Consider the following 23,577-nt stretch of genomic DNA (forward strand, 5'->3'; position numbering starts at 1 on the left):
AGAGGAGCGAACGCGCCTGCGCGGCCGCCAAACGGCGCCAGGCGTGCAGGCGGAGGCAGCGCCCTCTGCTGGGAGGAGCGGCTCGCTGCAGCCTGGAGGCCTGTGGGGTTAACGGTCGGCCGCGGCGCAGCCCGGCCTTATCCCTCTCTTCTTCCCAGCGCCTCCTTGTTTCCCTGGGGCCCTCCCGTGGGCTGAGGCACCACGCAGGCTGAAACGGCCTTTAGCCAAATCCTAAAGCCTCAGAGGCGAGGTTTGCCTGCCCCTTGAGTAAACGCTGCCAGAGGGTTGTGGGGCCTTGAGCCTGCCGCAGGAGGGAAGCAACGGGGGGCGAGGGAAGCAGGAGGAACCTGAAGACTGAAGTCTGCTCCAAGGGAAAGGAAAATCCTCTGGACAGGAAACTTTTTAAAAGCTAGGTAGTGGGGTTTATTTTTTTTAATTTCCCTTTGGGTCCATCTGCCAAGAGAAAGATGAGGAATTTAACTTAAAGGTGAAAGCTTAATCTGATGAATACAGGAGTTAAAGATGTAAAACATCCCAAACAAATGATGCAAGTGACCTGCACACAAAGTGCAAGAGCTGCCATCAATGGAAAAGACAAGCTTTGACTTGGGAAGTCTGAGCAACGAGATCAGTAATCCTTCCCAGGCATTTTATAATTTATGCCTTAGTGCAAAGGACAAGTTTAATCTGGACATTATAGAAAGAAAAAAACCCAAACAAACCAGAAATGACAGGAATTTCCCAACCTAGAAACATAAACAGTCTCCAACCATCCACACCGCTTTGTTTTTCCTCCAGTCACTCACTTGCACAGGGCATTCCTTGCGCCTCCTCTCACCATCTTCCCCAATAGGGGAGAGTTGTCATTCACTCACAGATGGGGAGTTGCCAAGAGGCCACTCAGATTCTCATGCCCTGTAGAGACGCAGGGCAGAGCCAAATTACAACATCCCATTTAATAGATTTCTGTTACGCGTGGTAGAGTACCCTGTACTGGAATAGGCACTTCCCTTGTTCATATGGAAAGAACATTACATTTTTCAGTCCACTCAGCCCTGTTAGGATGGAAGATTGTTGCTTCCTTTATTGAGTACTGAACAACTGGCAAACTTTAGAAACAAATGTAAACTTTGCCTTACATTGTGTGGAGTTTTTTTGCCTCTAAAAAGTATCTTTAACAGTAGTTTTAAGCAGAAGATGGGTAATATTTTCCTTTGGTTTTTTTAAATGTAAGTTGCAACATTACAAAAGGGAAATACTGGATTCACTTAGCAACGCAGCTTAAATGTCTGCAAGATGAGACTGCTGGCTTTCTGTACACCAGCTGAAGTCTTTTACCACTATTCCTATCCTCATGTTTTGTTTCTCCCTCCCACGCATAGATGGGAAAAGGCCCCCACACCACCGTCGAATGAGCCTCAGGTGGAAGGGGGAGGAGCAGACAAGTAGCAGCTGCCTGCCTTAAAGAGGATGAGCTGAGGGCTTGGTTAGTTTCTTGCTGGGCTGTAAGCAGCAGCAGCATGGACCTTAGTTTTGTAGGGGCTATAATGGGGCAGGAATAGCTTAGTTTTTGTAGGGTGTTGTTCTGGGTTTTTTTTTTTTCTTTCTTCTTCTATGGTATTCTTTCTCAAAGGTCAAAATAACTGTGGGAACTTTGGCCTAGGAGAGTGGGGGGAGTCTTGTAGGCTTTTTGGTGCTTATAAGAGCTGGACAGGCTGTTCTAAATGGAAACTGAAGAGGGCTCCAGTGTTCCCGAAAGCTTCCTGAAACTCTAGGCTGAACTGTGTGCTACTTTGTAACAGGTCTTGAATTCAATTGTTTTTTTCTGTAACTTTGAAGTGCTTAAGTTCTCCAAAGAGTTGAACTGTTGTCTTTTTCTTTTGTTTGTTTTGTTTAGTTACTGGATCTTCTGTGTTCTCTGACTTCTTTTATTCTTGCTTATAAGTGATGTGTGACAGAGCTGTATCACTTGCACAGGTTGGAATAGTCTGAATGTAGTGTATTAGTTAACTGAGGAAATATCTAAGTGTGGGAGGAACTTCTGGTTTGTGAATTTTGTATGGCTTTGAATGTGAACTTATGCATAAGGATTTTGTGCTTTTTGTTATTTAGTTTAAGCATAGGAAGCATGGCATTACTGAAATATTTGGTTTGTTATGTTAGCTGTCCTTGTTCTTAAGTATATTATAAAGTACAAATCATGAATTAATAGAGCTGTTATTGTGATCTCAAATGCAATGTATGTGTTGGCATTAAGAAGTGTTTTCTTCATGACGCACCAAATGTCTGATTGTGTGAAGCCTCCTATTGTGTTGTTTGCTGGGGTTTTTTGTTGTGTTGTGGGATTTTTTTAGGCTTCTTGCTAAAGGCTAGCTTTTAATTGGCTGGAATAGTACTTATATGGATGCTTGCATGTAAGACTACATTAAAGTTACTGGTCCTGTGGCTTTAAAATGTGTTATAAGATTGACTTGAAGTGCTGATATTGAGAGCTGCATATAAAAGCTTGCTTAGCAAAGGAGAACTGAAATCTTTGACCTTGATAGTAATGTCTATTTTCTGCTTTCTGTTTGGAAGATAGTAGCTTTCTTCACGAAAGACCTGGTTTCACTGGGCTGGGAGAAGAATGTCTGCTGAATTCTGACAGAGCATAAAAATCATTAGGTCACATGGTTTTTAAAGTGACTAATTCTGATAATTTATCTCTTTCAGTGTATAAAAAAAAAAATGAATACTGCCTCAACTTCAGAAAGTGGATCATATTCCACAAACCACACAAGACCCTTTTTTTATGCACAGCCAACAGTACAACAGCCTTTTCCAAATCCATGGTACCTCAGTCATGCATACAGTCCGTACTGCGTACCTGCTCCAGGTAAGGTAAATGAGAGCTGTCTGCGGTAGCTTTGCTTAGCAAATTACTGCTAGAGTGTAGGAAACAATTTTGTATCTATGTTAACAAGCTTCTTGGGAGTTTAAGGTAGAATTAATGTAATGTTTTAGTTGTCAAATAGTTGTCAAAGATCTGATCTATGCAGTGTTAGTTAAATGTGTAGGTTGTGTGCTGTAAAGCATCCATTTCTGGAGAACGGAAACTAAGCAAAATAGTAAGTAATAGTTACCTTCATAGAATCATAGAATGGTTTGGATTGGAAGGGACCTCAAAGATCATCTAGTTCCAACCCCCCCTGCCATGGGCAGGGACACCCTCCACTAGACCACATTGCCCAAAGCCTCATCCAACCTGGCCTTGAACACTTCCAGGGATGGGGCATCCACAGCTTCTCTGGGCAACCTGTTCCAGTGCCTCACCACCCCCACAGGGAAGAATTCCTTTCTAACATCTAATCTAAATCAACCCTCCTTCAGCTTAAACCCATTACCCCTTGTCCTGTCGCTACACTCCCTCATAAACAGTCCCTCTCCATCTTTCCTGTAGGCCCCCTTACAGCTACACAGCTCTAGAATATGCCTAACAATTAATGTGTGAGTTGCATGCATGCATTATAAGTATGGATATAGACTAACTTAACAGTCCACCCAGAAACAATATTATTAAATACATATTGTAAATGGTATATGTATGTTAACTTCTATCTGGAGCTGTCTTTTTCAAAGACAATGCTATAGCATAGTCCATAAAATAGCAAAAAAGTATTAAAAAAAGCTAATTGATGTATGTTTCAAGAAATAAAATAAGCTCTGGTTAAAGTGTAGCTGTTCAGATAAGCTGTTCCATAACAAGGAACTCTCTCTGGTTTTCTGCACCACATTTGCTTCCAAGCATTGATAGGTGGGGTGTTTAATTACCTATGTGTCTGATCTTGTAGCTGTCCCTGTGCATGCAAGCAAATATTAATCAGAATGACTTATTTCAGAAAGAAGATATACTTGTCTTTACTCTTTTTAAATCCCCAATGTCTAGGCTTGCGAAGTGGAAATCCGTATTTTCCATTTTATTCTGTTGCGCTCCATGAGTACCCTGGATTTTTTGTTCCACAGCATCCAATGCATGCAAGAATGAACAGAAGGCCTTATTTTAATGCTCCCCCACCTTCCCCTATGTTTTATCATGCAACAAGATTTAGACACTATAGTACCTCTGGGAAAAAAATGGAGACAAAAGAAACACAGACTGATCCTAGACAGCCTGAAAACAAGCAAAAAAAGAATCAAGATATCCGTACAGAAACGAAAGGTTGTGATGCAGGAAATACGGCCTGTGTTTCTTCTGGTATAGGTACAGAGACTGAAAGTACTTCAGAGAAACAAGATTCATCTGGATCTTCCATTGTGGTAGACAGAGAGTTTCATAACAAGAGCCCTTCTAGCTCTACACAGTATAGAAATCTTCCTACTGGAAGCTATGCCTTTGAGAAGGAAGAAGTGAGGATAGAATATGGAAATGGCTCTCCAGCTATTCAACTGTGGAAGTCCTTTAAAGAAACTATCCCTTTGTATGATGTGGCAAGTGGTAAACCAGTCCCGGAGAACATAGTGCAGCGTGACTTATTTTCTGTTAGTTCATGTGAAGGAATGATATATGGCCCTCATGAAGGGGAGAAAATGGTACCAGGAGCTTCCTTAGATGAGAGGAAAGCTGTTCTCACCTCAAAACAGGGTGTTGAAACTGTGCAAGAAAAAGAGGTCCAAAATAATGAAGTGAAGCTGGATGCAGAAAAGCAGGTAAATACAAGTCAATGGGCAAAATCCCCCCCAGGTGAAACCATGGCAGTGCAAATCACAGAGTTGGCAAGAACTGTTAGCATAGATCAACCAGTGGTAAGACAGGATGTGGTAGTAGCTAAGAAACCTAGCTCTAAAAAATCTACAGGCTCAAAAACTTCTCAAGAAGAGCCCAGCTTTATTCAGCAAGCAGGACTACTTCCATCTAGTATGGAGGTGATGAGTGACTTGAGTTTTCAGCAGAAAAAGCTGAATCTAAGCCACAGCGCAACCAATGAAAGTCAAACGGATAAAAGTATTTGGTGTGATGAATCAATTGAGAAGTATGTTCCCTCTAACAGTTGGCTGGCTTGTTTGGACAGTATGGACGCAAACTACAACTATGATGTTTGTTTGCCGCAAAGGAAACATCAAAGTGTACTCAGTCTTTCTTCTGATGACATGTCCTCTAGAGAGGAAGGATCATCAATTGATAATTCCCCAGTGTCTTATTTTGTCCCTGACTATGTGCTTCAGAAAAGCATGTATACTTTCCAGAAAAGTAAAGAGGGCTTAAAGAAAGAGAAAATTAAAAGTGGTGGGTCCCTTAATGAAGATGAAGCAGTAAGAAGGGAGCAGATGGACAGCTTGAATGACCAAGATGTTAAAAACTCTTCAACCATGAAGATTAAAGAGGCTTCCAGTAAAGGCAGAAAGCTGGGAGCCCTTCCTAGATCTTCTAGTCAGAAAAAAATCAATTCTCTCAAGAAAAAAGCAGCTAAGAGTTTATCAGAAGCTGAGGACTCTGAAGAATACTCTGTGAGGGGAGAAGATGATGAAGATGGAGAGGAGGATGAGGAGGAGGAGGATGATGACATGGATGAAATTGAATATTTCTTTCAAGAAGCACCTCCATATGGAATCTTCACACCTAGTAAAGGAAGCTTCTACCAAGTTGGCCAGAGAGTGCTTTGGAAACCACCTAAAAATGCTATACCAGCTCAATTAATTAGCTGGCCTGCTCAAGAGAAAATAAAAACTAGGAGTGGGCTTGGTGAAAACATTGGTGTAGTTTACAAGCCAAAGGAGAAAGAACAAGATGAAGTTGTATACAGTAACTATGGGCATTATGGAAGAAAGAGACCTACAGCAAGAAGAGAAGGACTTGAACACCAGAGAATGCTGCGGAAATTCTTGAGAGGTAAGCTGATAGCTGAGGACGAAGTGCTGTTTAATAGAACACACAAAGAACATCTAATTGCAGTTGCAAATTGTAGTTTGAACCAGTGGGAAGATTGGAGAATGTTGTAGCTTCAGGTTTGGCTTAGAGTCAGAAGTACTGCAGAATTTTTTTTTGAGGCAGAAGGGGGTTGGTGCAATTTTTTTACCTAATGCCTGAGGATTCTGCATCTTCACAACCAGCAAAGAATCTTGCAGAAACTCTCCTTTGAGCTAGATTTGATATACTTACTTTTCTGACATTACTGGCAATTAATTAATTTGAACTACACATTTACCATTGTTTAATAATATCTTGGAAACTTGGTGTTTAAATTTATATGAACGTTCTGCCTCTCCCATCACATAACCATGTTAGGTGGATTAAACAGGATTAAGTTCATTATAATCTGGTGGCCATACCCTGTGTAACTTCTCTGCAGAAGAAAAGTCAAACTGTTAATTTTCTTTATTGTAGCTGTTCCTCTCTTACTGCTAGCAACAAAAGTTTTGCTGTATTCTCATCAAATCAGTGTGAAACTGTATTAAATTTGATCTGGAAAAGAGCATTTTATTTAATCAAAAGTAGATATTGGTAGAAATTGGATTCATCTGAACCAAATAAGCAGTTATCAGTCAGGGTTCATAACTGGTTATGTGAGTACTTCAGTAAGTGGCTTGCTGTTTAGTAGTCTTGTAGTGTGACAGGCATCTAAACCAGGTGACCTACTTCTAATAACAGCCTTAGTGTTCTTAAACTTTATTTTCTTTCTACTAAATCTGTAGACTTAAAGCAGCTTGTAATTTTTGTCAAGTGTGGTCTCCAGAAAACTCTGTTTTTATTTTAATAGACTGTTAAAATTAGAGTCTAGCTAGCAAAATTAGTGGCTAGCTTTGCATTCTGATTTGTCTTGTGGATAAAACAGTATGTTAACGTTAGCAAAACTAAATACTGGCCTTAAATCAACTGGTTGTGTTTTGCCTTTTTTTTTATTAGGAAGACTGTTAAGGGAGAACACAGGGATACCACCTGAAGAGTATTGGATTAGAAGTGGTGCTAAACCCAAGTTTACCAGCCAAATATATGGTAGTGTCTCACCCCCGGCCAAGAGCAAAGAACAAGGTACAACTTACTTCCTCAATGTGTTTGTTTTTAAGTAATGTTCAAAAGGATATGATAGAAAACAGCAAGCTTATGATATTTGATATTGAAGAAAATTATCATTGCTCTGATATTGATGAAAAGCCTGTCAGTCACTACATCTCAGGGTATGCTTATATCCTTCTCAAACCCAAACATGTGAATAAGGGTGCATTATCACTAACCTTTTTTTAAGGGTACCGTGCAAAATCAAAGCATCAAGTGCTTTGATGTGGCCAAGCAAAGCCCTTAATTGTGCAAAGTTGCTACTGCCATAAATTGCAGTATTAATTCTTTACCCAGATAATGCTTCTCTTGAGTGCATATGCAGTGGTAGTTTCTAATCTTGAGTAGAACATATAGGCAGTTGTGTGCGACAGCTACAAAAGCCAATGTTCAGAGAAACTAGCATGGAACAATTGCCCCACTACTGTTAAAGGATGTCTGAGTAAAATCATCTTGATGTGGTTAAGGAAAAGATGAAGAAATCCAAGTTATTCTAACAAAGTAAAAGGTTAGATAGTTTCCATATCTATCTTCCTGAAGCACAATGTTTTTTCTTTACAATTAAGATCTACTTGGAGTTCAGCTCTGTTTCTAGATGCTTTCAAGAGTATTTCTTAGTTTAAGTGCTGTTGGAACAACCACAGAGTTTGCTGTAGTCCAAGTATTATTACTTTCCTGGGTTACGTACTGCCAAGTATCATATGATCAGTCTATCAAGTAACAAAGTGTAAAGTTATCTTCAGAACAGACTGACTTGCTTCTGTTTGGTGATAATATAAATAAAGTTTCCTGTATCAACAGCCCAGCAGACGTGTTTTAGTATGTATTCCTTAAAGTTTTCTCTCTGCATTGCTTTCATGCTTGAGTATGTCAGGGTTTGGGATTTACTTCCTGCATTGGAGGCTTTAGATCCTTTCTATCCACAGGTTTCTTGAAAATGTTGTGGATTTTATGCTAGCCTGCTCTAAAAAGTTGAAACCCCTTTACTTTAGCAGCACCTTTCTTAGCTCCTTACAACAATTTATGAAAATAAAAAAAAAATTTTAGAACTATTTTATTACCTTTAAGCATGTCCTTTGTATTTAAGTCATAGATGGTGCGGCATACTGAGGATGTTTGGCCTATATGTTACTCCCTGCTTTCTCTTCCTCCTTTTCCAGCCTATGTAGTTTAAAGAAGCTATCACATATTAGGAAGCAGGAACTGACTGCTTCTGGATGCTGTTCATGCCAACGGATGCCTAAAAAGCGCTAGCAAAATTATGTCCTTTTTAAAATGTTGTTTCTCTTAAGACTGGTTTCTTTAAACTAATCTGAAATCTAAGTGCCCTGCAAGTCTGGGGGTTTGGCTAAAGAAGATATGTTGCTTTAATTATAACATATGCTAAATTTGACTGCTTGAAATGTGTACCCGTGGTACATAAATTAACAGGTCTGAAGAATTGAGTTCTTAAAGACAATGAGACAATGGGTGAGTTGTGTCACTTGGACAGTCATCAACTAGTCTTGAACACTTGAAAAGTGAACTAGAGCAGAATTATCCAACTCTCACTGGGTTCTTTTTTGCCACATTAACACCTATCCAAGTTATGACCCCAAAAAAATGCATCCAGAATTATGGTTAGACAGTGATTAAATATTGTAGATGTATAAGACTGTTGCTTGACATATGTAGTGTCAGTTTTATCTGATGCTAAAATGGGCACATAGAAGGAAGGGAGAGAGAGGAACACTACAGACTAGTCAGGGAAAGTCAAGTTTAAATTTGCTTTAAGACTATGCTTTGGAGAAATAACACCAGATGTATCTTGCTATTTAGGGTGCCCACCTTTGGTTAAACCAAAGAAGAAAAGAATAGGCAAGCCACCTTCAAAACGCAGAGACACAAGATGTGAGGTGGAAGAAGAAGCATGGGAGATACCGAAAAGCAGCGTACGCAAAGGTTGGTATATAGTGACAGGCTACTAAAATGACCGTTACAAGCATTTTTCATTACTCTGAGTAATGGCTCTGTCTGAACTGCAGAGGTATTAGATAGCTTGTGAAATAATAGCAAATGCTATGTATGCAGACAAGATGAGGAAAAAAGCAAGCTAAACTTTGAACACTTACTCAGCTTGCTATGAATACCATTGTAGCTTTGACCAGGTTAGCTTCCTTCTCTTGATTTGGGGGCAGAAGGAGGAGAATCCTCCAAATACAACTGTTTTAGTCTAGTTGTTCTTCAAACTCCTCTACTAACTTCTTTTAAATGTTGGGTCCTGTGTCACTTTGCAGTACATCCTTTTCTTTAAGCTGCAGGTCTGTTTCGGCCAAAATACTGTGACTTGATACAACAGTAATGCATATAGATAATTCTTAGAACTTTGACTTTATGGAGTAGGAACTTCTTGCTACTTTTTTTCCCCTCATCTTTCTCTAGCAGATGTGAAAATCACATTAAGAAGGTTCAATAACAAATATGCTTCTGTGAATTTGTGGGAGAGTCTGAATGAAAAGTGTCAGTACATAGAAGAAACTACCTAAAAGATCAGAGTTCCTTCTGGAAAAGAACAATATGGCATAGTAAAGCTAACTAGAATATTCAGTCAGTTAGTTAAAGACCATCTCTTTCTCATATTAAACAGGCTTACAATTTCATGTATTTGCAAAGTTGGTAACAGAAGCGTAGACTGAAGCATCTTACTAGTCAAAATTGGTGTCAGTCCTGAACTCAGATTATTTAAACATCAGTGTTGAACATTTTAATTGCTGATTCTTTTTACTAAAAGCATCCAGGAAACTTGCATAATCCCAAAATACTTAACTGCCCCAGAAATAGTTGGTGTTTCTTGGATGCTGTCGTCATTTTGGCAGGGATAGAATTAATTTTCTTCCTAGTAGCTGGTATGGTGCTATGTTTTTGACTTAGTATGAGAATAATGTTCATAATACTGATGTTTTAGTTAGTGTAAGCACTACTTCACAACAAGTCAAGGACTTTTCAGCTTCTCATGCCCCACTAGTGAGAAGGCTGGAGATGCACAAGAAGCTGGGAGGGGATACAGCCAGGACAGCTGACCAAAACTGGCCAAAGGGATAGTCCATACCATATGATGTCATGCTCAGCATCAGTCAGTGGGTGCTGAGCAATTGCATTGTGCAATACCTGTTTTGTATATTCCATTATTATTGTTATCATCTCTTCCTTTACTGATCTATTAAATGGTCTTATTTCAACTCGAGTTTTACTATTTTCTCCCCCATCCCACTGGGCTTGGGGGAGCGAGCAAATGGCTGTGTAGTGTTTAGCTGCCTGCCTGGTTAATCAACAACAATGTAGTTACAAGAACATGCTGAAAATATTTTATGGGTTTGATGTGGAACTCTTTTCTCTGTCTGTTATGCTGGGGTATTCTGCAGTCCAACACCATTCCTGCAGAATTTGTCCTTGCTGAGGAGTACATAGTTCTAATATCAACTGTCAGTGTCCTCTCCTGTAACAGGAAAAGGCAATCACTGATGTTTAGTCTTTCTTTTGAAGAAAATTGACATGTATTACTTGGAGAGAGAATGCATACCTTAATGTCTTTTTTTTTCTTTAGGGCATGGAACAAGAAAGTCCCTCTATAAAAGAAGATAACTGCAAATATTGGGGCAGGAGGGGAAAAAATGTATCAGATTTGCATAAATCCAAAACTCTGTTACCATCTTGTACATTTTGTAAGTTGCTGTGCAGTCTTAAAGGGTAAGAAGTAGCACTGTAAAGACTGACGCTATTAAAAAGGAATTAAGTATTTAACACTAAAGTCACCTTTTTACAACTAGCACATCCAGTATTTAAATAATAAATTTAATAGAATTGCACTTTGAGACTTCTTGTATTCCATCTATACATGGAAGCAAAAAAGTTTGGGGATGTATGTGCATCAATACTATTAGAGCATACCATTTACTGCTACTTTGTTCCTAGACTCTGTAGAATTGTGAAGCCTGTCAACATCATCTCATCTTATAGTCAGTTTGTCTATATGATGTGGACATAGGTATAAGATTCTCTTCCATCAGCTGGATTTTTGGCTGGATTTTTATCAAAGTGTAAAGGAATATAGTTAAAGCTGTATCAAGTCACAAGTGACTTGACATTTCAAGGCAGTACCTCAGATCGCACTCTCTTCAAATGCATGACTGAGGACTAAACCAAAAGCACTGAGCTGATGTGATGCTTCCCCCGCCTTCTTTCTCTTGAGACTTTTGAGTCCTCTATGGAGACCCTGAGCTGGCAAGAAGGACTTTGAAGGTGAAACAGAAGTTTTTACAACAGTGGTGTGCCCTGTTCCCTGACTTCTTACTGATGACTTATATTAGTTGATACTGTCCTTGGCAACTCACTACAGAAAAGTCTCTTTATAGAACTGAGATGATAAAACTAGGTCTCTGCTGAGCTATCTTATGAATAATGGAAATAGACTGATCTAGGTGAGGTGGATAGCTCAAAAAATGTGTGATCTTTCATGTCTATGAAAGCTCGTATCACCATGTGAGAATAAATATGATACTGTCATTCTTGGACAATTCCCAAATAAAGTGATAGTGTGAATGAAAAGGGTAGGGGAACTGAATAAAAAAAAAAAAAAAACAAACACAAACCCAAAGAACAACAAACCAGTTTTTCTTTAATAAAGTTGAGGGGAAATGGACAGGCAGGACTTGTCTTCTACCTCTTCTCCCAATGCTCTTATTCTGTCTGTGCCCTAGAGTAATCTACATGGATGAATGCAGTCATGGGAAATGCTACTTTAAAGTTGTGTGCCTACCTATTACTAGTTTGACCTGTAACGGAGGTTATGCTGTTTTCCTTTAGTGAGGTCTATTAAGGTTGCCCTACCCAACTGATCCTTGATTTTTCTAATGGCACTTGCTTTCTTGTTAAAGAGCTACTGTAATTATAGCCTTTACCTCAAGCTGTCAGGGGAAAGGATCCACTTTAACAATGTGGTGCCAAGGTTTTATTTCCTCTCTACCTGAAGCACTGCAAGAAAATAAGAAATACAAATTCTTCTTTGGGTTTCGTGCTGCACAAAACATCTGTTGCATCAGAACCTCAAAGAATAAAATGAGGGAGGGAATTACTTCAAGCATGGAGCTTTTTAATACTCTGGAAAATATAGGACTGTTGCTCTTGGATATTTAATACAGAAATGTGCTGCTCTTAGAGGGGGATAGACTTTCTCCTGATGGGGAGAATGTGTGGTAGAATCTCTTCAACTTGAAGACTATAAGTGATGACCTAAGAGTAATCCTCAGCTATAACTGACAATTCTTAGGTAAGGATTGACTTTTTCCTGAACTTGAATGCAGCTTTGGGGTTGAATGCTAACTGTTTGTCTTTTGTTGCTTGTCTGGTAAAGGAATATTCATGACCTCACAGTTAGATGGCACTCTGGGATATTTTTGGGAATGACTAATATTTCACAGGTACTCCCAAGATCATGCTAGTCATCCTTTTACAGGTCTTGCACTAGTTAGTGTGTTTTCTACCCAGATGTAAATAAGAATTTAGGGCCTCGTGATGCTAGCTCCCAAGAATATGTGAGGGAGTAGGAAGAGTGTTTAGACAGCTCTCTGTCTACAAACAAATGCTATTTTAAATTAACTGTTTAAAATCTTGGTGTACCCATGCTATGGATCCACACCAATGCTTAAAGTAGCATGCATGAATGTTCTAGTGCTCAAGAAATAATTCTTGCATAATGCAGTCTAACCTATTCTGATGGTGCTAGTCTTGTGATTTTAAAACTAAATCTTCTACTTGGCTTTTGCTTCACTCAGTAGCATGGACGATTTGTGGACTGCATCTTAAGTCAACTGCTTACAACTGTATTTAATGTTCAGAAAGGTTATGAAGTACAAACTGAACTTTAAAAGGCTATGAATTGAAGTCCAGGCTCTTCTTATTCAGCCAGGTAACTAGCTACAATGATATTTGAGATTTGTTATAGACAGACATACGTGTCAACTTCTGTTACTGCTGAAGCTAGATTGCCCAGTGATGAGTAACTGCAGTGCTGGCAGTACTATGAATCTGTAACTGTAGCAGTACTGCACTGCCTTTGAAGTTTTCACATGCTTTCTGCAGCATCTACTAAAGGGCAGCTGAAGAATCTATTTGCTGCTTGGCACACCAGTGACAAACCTTAGAGGCCTCTCGGACTGCCATACAGGGATCTTTCTTTGGATAGACTTACTGTCTGTGACTCGATTTCTAAATCATTATTTGTAGCTGACTAAAACCTCTGTTGCAAAATGGGTGTGGTGTAATCACTGAAGTGGAACCAGTGGGTTAAGTTGGCTTGTCAGGTTTTAATTAATTTTAATTTAATTAATTTAATATTTTAATTTTCAATTTGGTAGCACCTGGGTGGCATAAAATTTTCCCTTTTACAATGTCCTGTTTTCTGCCTTATGTTGGAAAAGATTACAGGTCTTTATTAAAATCAAATGATGAAAGACAGGAGCCAATGGAAAAAAACCCCACTCATCGCACGCTAACTGCAGGCATACCAAGCGAAAACAAATGTGCTGTTTGAGTCCTCAGATTCCCCTGACTCACCACCACTGGCTATCTCAGTCAACAAGACTACAAACCCCAAATAATTTAATGGCCAAAGCAAGACAGATTTCAGTATTTCTGGTGAAATAATCTTTCTGACAAGAATGGTTCACAGTATTAAGACAACCAGACCTGGGAGCTGAAGACCTGTGAAGCTGTATTGCCTATGAGGTATGGCGTAGCTGTGTTTCACACTTACTTAGATTGATGGGACTATACAATTATGCTATTACTACCAGTCAGGCTTCAACAGAACTTTCAAACGGAAATATATGTGTCTACAAAGAAGGCAAAGATTGCTAGAAAAAAAACTCTGGCTGTTTGAACAAAAGCATTAAATAGTCCAATGGTTAAGATTTTAAAAATAAGGCTAATCAGTCTTTCAAGACTATAGCTTTCTATCCTGCCTTCTGGATTAACTTCTACATGGAATCATTTTCCATTCATATAAATGGATGTTGGTATTTATCTCTAGCCTACAGATCTCCAAAAGACCTAGAGTCTCTTAAATGCCAGCTTTGGTACTGTTTAAAGTGTTAAATGATGAAATGAATCACACTTCTCAGCACTCTAGCACTGCCTGCCAGTCAGCACTACTAGAAATCTTATTCTGTTGAAACTGTTAGCTTTAATTTTGAAATTGGCTCTACTTTTATGAATTTCAGTAAAGACCTAATAAAATCTATATGTATGCGATATGATAGAGATTTATAAAACTGGGAATGATATGGGGAAAACTGATAGGAATCAGTTGTTCACATGTCTTCTATTACAAGAATTAGGATGTATGAAATGAAACTAGTAGGGAGCAGTTTGAAAGCAAATTATGTTTCTTCACTAATTATTAATTAACCTCCAGAGTTCCTTGCTGAAGAAAACTGCAAAGTTTACAAGAAGTGACTGGATCTAAAAAAAAAAATACATCCAAGGCTACTAAATACTAAAATATAACTTATGATTCAAAGTACCTGCACTACAACCAGTAGAGGCTGAAACAGCATTTTGGTGAAATAACAGAAATAACGTTAGAGTTTGCACTGCTCTATGTAGGCATCCACTATTGACCATGAATAGAAAAAGATATTGGGTTGAACAGACCTTTAGTCGGGTACAAAACAGTGATTTGGTATCTCAAAGTAAAACTTTAAATTGCATTTGATATAAAGTTAGAGAATGGTCTTTTACACTGATTTTTCTTGACTGTTCAAACAGTAAACCCTGACAGGTAAAACGGGAAGGACCCATTAACAAGGAATGGGATGAGAGACTAAGGGAAAACTGAGTTTGTTTTTACTGAACTAAACTTCAGAAGAATCTTAAATGACAAAAGCTAAAGTAACTGGAGAGATTTTTAGCTTAGCTCAGCTTTAGACAAACTTGATGAGAATTCCCTTAGAATGCATCAGGTGAATACTAGCTGTGGCTTCCAGCATCTGTCCAGTGATCGCCAATGCTATATATGCGAGGATTTTCTCAGCACCAAATGTGGCAATGCAGAGAACTAGGCTATTATAAATTTCCTCATGCTATTTCAGCTGTTAAATCTTTTTCTTGTGAAAGAGTAAGGAGCTTTGAATTTGATGATGCTGATACATGGAACTATCAGGAGTTACCAGTAAATGCCATTGCAGGGAAATTTGCTAAATAATACTGCAGGATAAAACACAACTCCACATTCATGCTCTGGGAATAAGAAAAAGAATCTTTTTATAAGTAGACCTTGACTACCTTGGTTTTCCCCAGAACATATTATGAATGACTGGCAAGGAATGGGGGTTTACTTTCACTAAATGACTCTTAAACATGTAGGAGGGAGAAAACACATTTTAATGTATGCTTTCCCCTGTCGTCTTTTCCAAAGTTCTCAGAAGAAAAAAAAGTCTTAAATGCATTTTAGTCTATGGTTCCTTGATTTTACTGTTAATGTTCACTCTACTGTTTAGAGCTTCATCATGCTTTTTTTTTTCCAATATAAGCATAAGTACATCTAAGTCCTTCCTAGTCCTTTCGAAGCAAATCTATTTTTCTTTCTCCTTTTGCGGAGTACCAATATATACCATCAAGGTCCTGAATCACAGCTTTGTACTGCTGTACCTTGATGTTTTAAAATGAGATGCTTACTCTAATGAAGTTTATAGCTATCTCAATCTTTCTAGTGAAGTCTGCCTTGCAAGATCATTTAAAGGAAAAGTATGGTTAGTCCACAAGGTGAATTAAGTACATAAAACTTTCCCTTCTTCCTGCTTACAAGTTCTTTACTACTGTTCTGTGGCTTACATGCACATAGTTGAAAGCCTTGCTCATTTATATTCTTGTGGGATGATTGATAAAAACATTAATATATAAAAATTCTAGTAAACATAAGTTGGAGTTTACTTCCCCAAGCCTTTTTAAAAGGAAAAAAACCTTAAATGCATCAAAACAACTGATATGGAAGTATATGTAGAAATTAATCTTTTTCATTTCTAACATGAAAACACCCTTTTTAAAATAATTAAAACCACTACCTCTTGACAATAAAGTTGAACATCATTACACTTGGCTCCCACTCCTATGGTCTGGAGAGCACTTTAGGTATTGCAGAACTGGGTGTATTAATCGCAACAATGTTGAGATTTTGCTACACAAAAAAAAAAACAACCCACCCCAAGTCTTGCTAACACTACAGTTTTCTCATAAAGTAAATCCCCTTGATTAACGTTTTTCCCCCTTCAGCAGTGCTCTTTATTTCCCTAGCTGCCAGTACTAGGATAAGTACAATGAACTTCAGCACATAGGCAGTATGCTGAGGAAAAAAAAAAACACAGTACAACCTGGTTCTTATAAGCACAGTAAGTGAACTGTCAGTGTTTTTGGGTGCAAACTGAAGTCCCCTTACAATGAGGCATTGTATAAAACAAAACAACTTCATGGAGAAAAGACACTTCAATAGACAATCTGCTGAATTCTGCAGATTTGATGGCAATACCCTGGTAGTCACTGCTTTCTGCTGATAGTCACGTGTGGCAACGCAGAGGCCCAATCTGACCAAGACAGATGACCCTTAGCACAGGTTTTACAGTATGAAAATATAGTTGATGGAGTACTGTTTAATGCGGCTCTCTTTCTGGCTGCAGCACTGCAAAGGGGCAGAAAAGGACAGCCAGTGTAGGATGCTGTATGTATCCATCTGTATGTTCTGAGTTTAATAAAGCCCTTTCTGGTGGTTTCTTCCTCATTCTTTGGATCCTTCCTTGCAGTTCACAAGTAGGGGTCAGTAAGCGTGCAGCTGCTATCAGTCAGATTCTGACTTCTCATTAGATTTAGATGATTTATGCTTTCTCTTTTTCTTCTTCTTCTTTTCTTTTTTTTTCTTTTCCTTCTTTCTCTTTTTTTTCTTGTGTTTATCTCTACATTCTGAGGAAGTGGAGCTGCTGCTATCTTCATCATCCTCCTCATCACTGTCATCACTGTTATCATCATCATCTTCTGAGGTAGAGTCCTCCAGGAGCTGCTTCAGTTGCTGTATCCTGAGTTTAAAAAAAGTGAATGAGAATCCTTTCTAGCTCCCCTCTACCTGTAGTAATTTATTCTAGCTTTCATCTGTTTCCTTCCTAGCTTGAGAAATGGGAGCTGCATGCAAAGGGCAGGGGGGAACACTTCCTCTTTTGCTGAATTACACTCCCACTACAGTTTTCACAGACTGACAGAAGCAACCTCTTTTGAGACAAGCAGACGTTCAGTTCTCAGGGTCTTTCTATCCCACGGGATATCAAAACCAGACTAGCTTATTGGCCAATATTTATGTGTGCAAAATAATGAGGCAACAGCTATCACCAGACCGCCACAAGAAGTTCTATGCTTCTCCGTACACAGATGCATACTGGGATTATGATACTATGAAATTCATTGCCCTGCTGATAGAGATGATGTCAGTGAAGCTGACAGAGTAGATTCTACTTGAGATGCAGAGGTACTTTTGATAGGCACTCTTTCTTTGAACTTTAATGGATTACTGGCAAATGAGGACAGACTCCTTGCTTATTTTATTGTCGTCTTCAGTATCCTCTCCAAGGATTTAAAAACAACCCCAACAAACCAAAACCAACACACCCACAACAGCAGTACTGCTCTCTGGGGTACCTGTAGTTTGTTCAGTTACCTCACCGCTGCAGTTCAAGTAAGAAAGCATTAAAACCTCTGCTGCTTTATGTATTGAATAATGCCCTCACATGAGGAACGAGTGCCTAGAACTAGCGCTCTAAATCCAACCCTTCATGTCTACTGATGGCACTTTGCTGTACCAAATTTTAGAAAACATGCCAGTGAATTCAGTGACAGAAAAAAAAAATCTCACTTTTTTTCAGCCTAAAGTAACTCAAGTACCTGAATATTACAGCATAAATTAATATGACTCCCTTTAAACTTTGTTTTGGGAAAAAAATAAAAAAGCTAATAGAATTAAAGAAGTAGGAAGTACTACTGAGTGATTATTAAGAAAGCAGAAATGCATTAGTCTCTGTCAACATAAAGAAACTGCCATTAAAAAAAAAAATGTTCTGAGTTGGTAAGGGTAGCTTTTATCAAAATTTCACCTATACATTAGTATCATGTTATCAAATTAAAACCAAATTGAAAATGCAGTTTGCTATAGAAACATACTTACCTCATTTCTTTTTCATGACGTTTATTTTCCCTTATTATATCGTACATTGGATCTTCATGTGCCTTTGAAGTGGAAAGCAGAAAATCCAATGTTGGTAAAGGGAAGTATTTATCACTGACTGTTGTATTTCTTAAAAAAATAAACCAAAGCAACCCAATGCAAGAGGCTTTTATCAAAAGATGAAATGCATTTAGCAAGCTCTTAATTTACAAGTATACCCTCAGACTTAACATCGTAAATCTGAACTGGTTTTGGCTTTTTTTTTGTTACTTTAGGAAAAGCTTATCTAGTTACATCACCAATAAAGGGGACTCTGCTTAGGTACACTACCTCCCTCCCTCTCCAATCACAGTTAAGTAAGAGAACTCCATACATATACTATAGGAATAGGGAGACATAGAAGGAATATTGAAGTTCAAAATAATGAGCTGTGCCCGTATAGCACACTTTAAAAACTTGGATACAAACACACAGGAATATAGAAGCAAGAAATAGAAGACAAATGGATAATGAAGTTGGAGTTGTCCTAACATGCTATGCGCTACTGTTATTGGTTCTTAAATCAGTTATTTTTAAATTAAACAGGCACTGCAGCAAAAGATTGTTGTGAAAGAAGATAGCAAATAAACTTTGCAGATATTTAAGGTGAGTTCATGCTGCGCAAGAATGCAGCAAAAAGATGGGGTAATCATTTCTGTTGGAAGATTAAGCAAACAAGTTCAACAGAGAGGAGATAGCAGGTGCTGACCAGAGGTGGGAATTAAAATGTCAGCAGCAAAAGAAAGATGTTGGGAATGCACCATGAAGGGCCCTGGACATACAGCAAGAGTTTGATGCAACAGAGAAGAAGTCAGAGGAAAAATGAAGAATAGAGGCAATCTGGTCATGGGAGCAGACTAAAAATACTCTTTGCAGTAGCATTCTGATTAGACAGAATAAGTCCAGACTGCATTTTTCAAGGAAAGAAATGAGGACATAAGACACAAAGCGATGAGAGCTTGAAATATAGTTTAACAATGCAGAGCAACAGGAAACGTTAAAGTGGTCAGGCGGAAAGAATCTGCGGAACTGAGATGTAGCCTCATGTAGCAAGAGATCAGACTTGTAGACAATGACTGGATTACAGACCTAGACAACAGGCTTCATGATGTGGTTGTTCACAGTCAGAGTGGAAGGATTGAAGCAGCTGTCATGTGGGCAGCTCAAGCTTGACTAAACATTTTTTGTTACGTTGACATTTTATCACAAAAACTTATGCTGTAAAGGTGGACTGAATATAATGGTTGAAACAGGTTCTTGAAGATTTCCAATTTAAATGTAAATATTACTAATTTTCCTCTTGAAGAGTAGATTTTCTGCAAAGTAGTCAAACATCCAACCACATCTGTAGCTTTTTCTTTATTAGGAGATTTTCGGCATCTATATTATACTAGAGACAGAGGAAAAGTCCTTAATAGAGCATCATCTAACAGGCTTCTCTTCACTTGCAAGATTATGCATCATCAATATCAAAAACACAAGCAATGATACTACAGTATTTGTACTCACTACTCTAAATTGTTCCAATTTCTGATTGCCTTTAATAAAGAATGGGCATTCTTTATCTCCTGTTCTGTGTCCATAACGTTTACACCTCCAACCTTCAAAAAAAAAGAAGCAGCAGTGAATTGCACCTCTGAGCCAGACCAGAAGAAAAACAAAACTCAAAACCATATTTTAAATTTGTTGGAATAGAGAGATACAAGTATTATGTTGATAAATGTCCATAAAATGCAAGGCTATTACAGTCTGGCTGCTTTGATATCAGTATGATGCCAATCTACCTGGACCATGTCATCTATCCACCAGACATTCTGCCCTCCCCCAGAGTAAACCAATGGCAATACGAAGGCCCAATGACACCTGGAATATTTTCAACCTTACACTGCATGACTTTGACTTCTTTTCCCAAAGGCATCCAAAGCCCTTTGGTCGGGGCATGTGCCAGGAATTCTCGTGCACTTTCATTGCCTGGTACATCAGGTATGCAGTCTTCTGGTTTTGTTTCATTCTCCTACGGAAAAAGGTAAGGACAATAAAATCACAAATTTTTGTTTAACTTTGTAGAAATTAATACTCCAAATGTGCAGGCCTTCACTTAATATGGAACTTATTTTCCCTGGAACATTTTTTTTTCCTTGTAACACATAAAGGATCTAAAATACCTTATCCTTTTAACAGCATTAAGTAATTTTTTTTCTCCCTCATGCTTGAATTTTCCAGTTTGGACTTTATTGCCATATTAATTCCATTCCTTCCCATTTCTTTTAGTAATTTATTTAAATAAATAATGTAAATTACAACCTAACATACAAGCAGAGACTTCTTTTTCCTCTTCCTGCTAACAAGACGTAACACGTAAAAATAGCCTTTACAACACAGAGCAGTATTTTTTAGGTTAAAAGCACTGGATTATGGCTTAGGTATATAAATTTGGCAAAAGTAATGATCGGTATGAAAGGAAAGTATTTTTACACAAATATTTGAGCATAAGCAATGGCGAAGAATCCTGAAAAGATGTCACTCAAACTGAAAATCTGCTTCACCATAAACGACTCCGCTCTATCCGCACTATTAAATACCTCATTAAGTGTGCATGCTAAGAGATGATGAAAGAACTGGTATCATCCTATCTGATTCTGGGCATTTCACTCTGGATTCACCAAGTCAAAGAGGCTGCCTTGTAACTAAGGAGCTCTGAGTTTTTCCCTGGAAGCACCTACTTCTCTCTGTAATTTATATAGGTAACATAGACACTTAAACGTCTAAAAGACATGTTGTATGAAAATCCCTCATAATGCTAAAAATTTACTGCAATATATTTACCAACCTTAATTAGCCCTGGGGGAGGTTTCTCATAGCTGAAAAGCAATAGAAATATTGTTACTCTGCAGCTTAGCACAGACAAATAAATTGAGAAAATACAATATTTCAATGGTATAGAGTTAAAACCTTCACCTCACATTTTCCTTTAAATTTTACTCTACCATAATCACCAAGAACTGTAGCAGAACACAGATACCTGGATGCATAGCGTCTGTCATATCACCACATGCGTCTCTTGCAAACATCCTTCAGATTCATATTCTTGTACGAGAACTACTTTTCATCGCACTGCTTTACAGGGACATGTGATACATCCAATTTTGCTTCAGTTACCATAAATTCACAATTCTTTCCTTTTTTTTTTTCCTGTAGCAGCCCTCCCCCAGGATCTCACTGATCCAGATTTCTTTACTCCAGCACTGCTGAATCATAGACATACTCAGCTGAAAATATCATCAGACTGTTTTTTACATCTAGCTTTGTCATCCAAACCTAGTATATAATAATAATTTCATCTTCTCTCTGTGTATTAAACCTGAAGATGGAACCTTACTGACCAAAGTACCATCTTTCCTGCAGCATTTCTCTGGAGGTAACAGATACAAAATGTATTAAAATCCAAATAGCAAGCAGGTGCTACATAGAGCACAGCAACTGAGAAAGCACATGTGCTTAGGAGTTAAATGCCAAGTCACTATGAAATGGTCCTCATAACAATAACTTCATGAGTGCTGTTTAGTGCGTAACAGATTTTTACTTTTACTTGGAAGTGAAAAAATCATGGTTGTTGTGAACCTTCTGATGTTTTTATTCCATTAAATCCCTTTCAATGAAATAGCATGAACCTTTTACAGCACCACAGGCTACCGATGGAGTCATCAGGCAGATCTCAAACTCTTTTATCTTTTTTTTTTTTTTTTTAAATCCACTCTAGTGGAAACCGGCCGAACAACTTCTGCTTATCTATGCTGCAACTCCCAGACTTCTAGGAACCTGGGAGACCCATTTTTCCCCAACAAATCGTTATAAAGCCACCGAGCAGTTTTGCCCCGAAGCCCCGCGGGGACCACAGCGCTGCTGTAACGTATCACCGGCTTTCGGGTCACCGGAGAGACACCGGCGACGCTGGCTGCCCCGCTCAGGCCGCTCCGAGAGACACAGCAGGTACGCGACTGAAGCACAGACCTGCTCAGGCATAAGAATGGGACACGGTTTTCAAGTGTGACGGAGCTGGAGCAACTGCTGCGGGAAGGGAACGGACCCCTGCCTTCCGCGGGGCCGGGGACAAAATGAAAACAAACAAAAAAACCCAACTCTGCACTGGAAACGAGCCCCACGTCCCGGCGGGGTGGGCTCGGAGCAGAGCGGGGGGCGCCCAAGCAGGGCCCGGCGGCTGCGCGCCCGACGGTTCCCCGGGCAGGGGCGGGAGCCCCGGGGAGCCTCCCCTCCTCCGCTCCTTACAAGGACTCCAGGTGCTGGAGCTTCTGGAGCTGCTGCGCCTCCTGCCTCTTCCGTTTCCTCTCATGCCGGTGCTGGGTCCTGCCGCCGCTCGCCGCGGGCTCCGGGTGGCTCCTGGGCTGCGCCTGGCTGCCCCTCGCCGCTTCTTCCTCCGCCCCCTCTTCCTCCTCCTCCTGTCCCCTTCGCGCCCTGTGGGACATCGGCGCGGCGGGCAAAGCCGCGGCGGACAGCGAGGCCGCGGCGACGCCCCCTCCCCGCCCTCCACGCTGCGCATTTCGGTTTCACTTCCCCTCCCGGGCGGGGCGCGCCCGGCCAAGGGCGGACTTCCTACGGCGGCGGTGGCGCGGCCCAGTTGGGCAGCGCCCCCTCCGCCCGCCGCCCCGGTCGTCCGCGCTGCCACCTCCTTCGTACTCCCCCCCCCCCCCCATCCACGGGCCCGGGTGGGCGTCAGGAGCAGCCCCGCTCAGCGCTCCAGCAGCCCGCCGCCGCCTCAGGCGGCTCGGCTGCTGTGAGGCGCCGTGAGACAGCAGGGCGGCCTCAGCAAGCTCTTTGTCGTTCACACGTACACACACAACCCGCACCCTTCCCGGGGACTTAAAACTAACGTTGTGCCCTCAAAACACCGATATTTATTAAAAAAACCCCACCTCGGTGCTACAATCATTTACACACCGGGGCTGGGGGGGGTGGTATGGGTGGGTCTGGCAGAATATGGCGGAGGGCTGGTTGAGAGGCATTTGGGGAGCAGGTGGACCAGGTCGGAGAGGCAGCTGAGGGGGTCGCCTCCCTCACCAAGGCCTCGGGGATGGTTGGGGATGCAGCTGAAGGGTGTCCGGGAGTGGGGAAGAGTGACTGGGTGTACAAGGGGGGCCCCCAACGTTGTGGTCCCAGGTCACACTTGCCAGGAAGCCAGACAGAGAGAGGAGAAGGTCAGGGCCATCTCTTGCAGCATCCAGAAAGCACAGGTTGGGTTTGGGTTTTATTTTTT

At 40.1% G+C, this 23,577-nt stretch overlaps 2 protein-coding genes across 2 annotated transcripts; one reads left to right on the forward strand and one right to left on the reverse strand.

Moving 5' to 3' along the window:
• Nucleotides 1–2,727: 2,727 nt before the first annotated feature.
• LOC129202393 (uncharacterized) lies at nucleotides 2,728–10,839 on the forward strand. The gene is made up of 5 exons (XM_054815047.1): nucleotides 2,728–2,875; nucleotides 3,926–5,866; nucleotides 6,881–7,006; nucleotides 8,849–8,971; nucleotides 10,614–10,839. The coding sequence occupies exons 1-5, from the start codon at nucleotides 2,728–2,730 to the stop codon at nucleotides 10,649–10,651; spliced, it is 2,376 nt and encodes a 791-aa protein (XP_054671022.1). The 3' UTR covers nucleotides 10,652–10,839.
• An 840-nt stretch (nucleotides 10,840–11,679) lies between these two features.
• On the reverse strand, nucleotides 11,680–22,834 carry RP9 (RP9 pre-mRNA splicing factor). Its single transcript, XM_054817374.1, has 6 exons — nucleotides 22,593–22,834; nucleotides 21,136–21,166; nucleotides 20,190–20,319; nucleotides 19,815–19,906; nucleotides 18,267–18,328; nucleotides 11,680–17,130 (listed from the first exon to the last, which is right to left on the reverse strand). Exons 1-6 carry the CDS (start codon nucleotides 22,787–22,789, stop codon nucleotides 16,896–16,898), a joined length of 747 nt encoding a protein of 248 aa, XP_054673349.1. The 5' UTR covers nucleotides 22,790–22,834; the 3' UTR covers nucleotides 11,680–16,895.
• Between the last annotated feature and the right edge of the window lie 743 nt (nucleotides 22,835–23,577).

Source organism: Grus americana, chromosome 2 (assembly GCF_028858705.1).
Source record: "Grus americana isolate bGruAme1 chromosome 2, bGruAme1.mat, whole genome shotgun sequence".
In the NCBI taxonomy this organism is placed as follows: domain Eukaryota; kingdom Metazoa; phylum Chordata; class Aves; order Gruiformes; family Gruidae; genus Grus; species Grus americana.

What these genes read in the sequence shown, in the direction of transcription:
- LOC129202393 (XM_054815047.1), top strand. Translation starts at nt 2,728, where the DNA reads ATGAATACTGCCTCAACTTCAGAAAGTGGATCATATTCCACAAACCAC. An exon ending in GTACTGCGTACCTGCTCCAG is followed by an intron (nt 2,876 to 3,925) that starts GTAAGGTAAATG and finishes CCCAATGTCTAG; the next exon opens with GCTTGCGAAGTGGAAATCCG. An exon ending in GCTGCGGAAATTCTTGAGAG is followed by an intron (nt 5,867 to 6,880) that starts GTAAGCTGATAG and finishes TTTTTTTATTAG; the next exon opens with GAAGACTGTTAAGGGAGAAC.
- RP9 (XM_054817374.1), bottom strand. Translation starts at nt 22,789, where the DNA reads ATGTCCCACAGGGCGCGAAGGGGACAGGAGGAGGAGGAAGAGGGGGCG. An exon ending in AGAAGTCAAAGTCATGCAGT is followed by an intron (nt 19,907 to 20,189) that starts GTAAGGTTGAAA and finishes TTTTTTTTGAAG; the next exon opens with GTTGGAGGTGTAAACGTTAT. An exon ending in AATTGGAACAATTTAGAGTA is followed by an intron (nt 18,329 to 19,814) that starts GTGAGTACAAAT and finishes TCCACTTCAAAG; the next exon opens with GCACATGAAGATCCAATGTA.